Source organism: Falco punctatus (genome assembly GCF_963210335.1).
Source record: "Falco punctatus genome assembly, chromosome: 3".
Lineage (NCBI taxonomy): Eukaryota > Metazoa > Chordata > Aves > Falconiformes > Falconidae > Falco > Falco punctatus.
This window is the reverse complement of record NC_137582.1, coordinates 89,345,923-89,348,161: the sequence shown is the minus strand read 5'-3', so window position 1 is coordinate 89,348,161 and position 2,239 is coordinate 89,345,923. Positions and strand designations below refer to the sequence as shown.

The window sequence follows — 2,239 nt, the reverse complement described above, 5'->3', positions numbered from 1 at the left end:
CTGGAAACAAAAATAACAGGGGAAGAGAAAGGGAAAGGTTAATCCCTAGCTCCATTAAACCCCCAAAGAAATGCTGTGCCTCTGCTTGAATTTGAAGTTTTAAAAGATGTTTTGCAAAACTGCAAATGTGCACGTCAGGTTTTCAGACTGTACTTGCTCTGCCTGTGAGTACCTTGGGAGATGAAATGACATGGATATGCACTAGAAGAAAGGAGATGTCAAGCTTGTAAGAAGCCAAGTGAAGTGTCTTTTTGTCAGCAGGCACATTTTTACCCAGAGTCATACAGCAGTTCTGTTGCCTTGAGAACAGAACTAGTTTCATGAAAGCTGGGAAGGAAGAAACACTTTCTCCAAAATGAGTAGCAGATGTTATTTACCTTGAACCCCTGGGAAGAGACGCAACTTACGCTGTGGACAAGGCTAGTATCTACTGGGCTACGATAAAAGGTTAGCAAAGCTGCATTTCAAGATAAGTAAATCAATTCTCCTCTGGAAAAATGCTTGGAACATGGAATGGATTTCCAGCCAGCACAAAGTCCAAGTTTTATTAACTTCCCTGGCATGTTTTTACAACGTACATCACCTTAAAAAAGTACATGGCTTAAATCTTAGACTGATGAGATATGATGATGGTATTTTTTTATTCTGCCAGAGGCATGAGACTTCTCAGATATTTAATGCCTTTCATTCTAAGATATGTGTGTATATACATATATTTTTCATTTATTTGGAGGACAGGAACTCTTTCCAAGGCCCTGATCCAAATGGAAATATTTTTTTCTCAACATTGATCCCTGGTACTGTTGGAGAAGTGGGCACAGAGGGTGGGGAGGGGATATGTTCAACACTATTTCCTTTAGAAGCTAATTTCAGATTTCTTAGCTGGATCCTACCTTAAGATGGTAAATGGCTGAATATTTACAAATGAACAGCAGCAAGAAGCAAGGATGTTTTACTACTATCATTGTTGCTTTGGTAATCTGAGGTCCACAGTGTCCAGTATTTCAGCTCTGCTGTGCAAACTCCAAGAAAAGACATGTCTTGCTGTCTTTATAGTTCCTTCATAGCAGAGCAAAGCAAATCAGAAAATGCCTAAACTCATTGATATAAGATGATAAGGTGGATCAAAATTATCTTTCATGTCAGATGTATTTATAAAATGATGTGTGAGTCAAAGCACATTAACTATTAAAGATTTTTGTATTTTTTTCAGTCCCTTCCTCATTTGTATCCCTTTTAAGGGCAATGCCAAGGACTAAGGACATCCCCAGACAAAATTTTAGCCCATTGAAACTTGTCTTTCTTAGCTTTGTTTGACAGAAAAAAAAGCTGATTATTTTTGTTTAAATGATGGGCTCCCCTGCAGGATTGCCTAGAGCAAGATGGTGTCTGTTCGTGTGCTCAAGCATGTTGTAGACGTCTTGTACTCTTTCTCTCCATTGACTATAGAGGGATCCAAGAAGACAGGACAAAGTAGGAAAATGCTGTAATTCCAGCTGTGTCTTTACTACAGGAATAGTCTAAGTAAGCGAGAACACCTGCTAATATGAGTTAAAAGGAAATAAGTGAGGTGGTGAAACTGAAGGAATTGGGAGGGCTGGTTCAGGTGGTGAAAGCTTCAAGCAAGTCACCCTAATGATGAGGATTTACTTACAATGTCATGTAAGGGTCCAAATCTGGGTGACGCTTCTTTGTGCTGCTGTGCAAAAATGCAGTAAGAGACTAGTCTCTTCCTTAAGAGCATAAGGCTCTGACACCACATGGGAGGACTGGGGAAAGATCCATGTGAGAGAACAGAGGTAGCTGGAGAGAATTTTGGAGAACTTGAAAAACACAGCATCAATTTTGAATAAGCTTCCAGAATAGCGACTTGTAGAAGGATCTGAGAAAGCATAGGAATGTTTTTCACATTTTTACATTTACAGTTTTTACATTGATGTGTTACTGAAGTACCTCATTAAAAAAAAGACGCTACACAGAATATTCAGGGACGAGATCTTGATAATTATGTCACATCTATGATACTTGGATTTTCTTATTTTGTGCTGAACTTGCAGACAAAAGCCCCCATTATAATTTATATGTTAAAGTACATCACCTTTATTTGCATGTCAGTGTTTAGCAGTATCTGAGGCCTCCTGATAAACCGCTAGACTTGCTCAAACTGTAAATAAACCTAGGAATTTGTAGGCACTTTTTGTTGTTGCTAAACTTTAAGATGTGGTTCAGGTCTGCCCAG

The 2,239-nt window shown here is 38.8% G+C and overlaps 1 protein-coding gene across 2 annotated transcripts in view; it reads right to left on the bottom strand.

Annotated features, from left to right (window-relative positions):
• Window positions 1-2,239, bottom strand: part of LOC308060886 (cadherin-6) — a 129,755-nt gene that overhangs the window by 25,910 nt on the left and 101,606 nt on the right. Inside the window, exon 11 of one of the 2 annotated variants that reach the window (XM_080380142.1) lies at window positions 57-1,769. The exons of the other annotated variant lie outside the window; for it this stretch is intronic. Within the exon in view, the coding sequence (XP_080236268.1) occupies window positions 1,735-1,769 (35 nt within the window). The 3' untranslated portion in view covers window positions 57-1,734. Of the gene's footprint in view, window positions 1-56; window positions 1,770-2,239 lie in introns of those variants that run through there. 2 annotated transcript variants of the gene reach the window in all.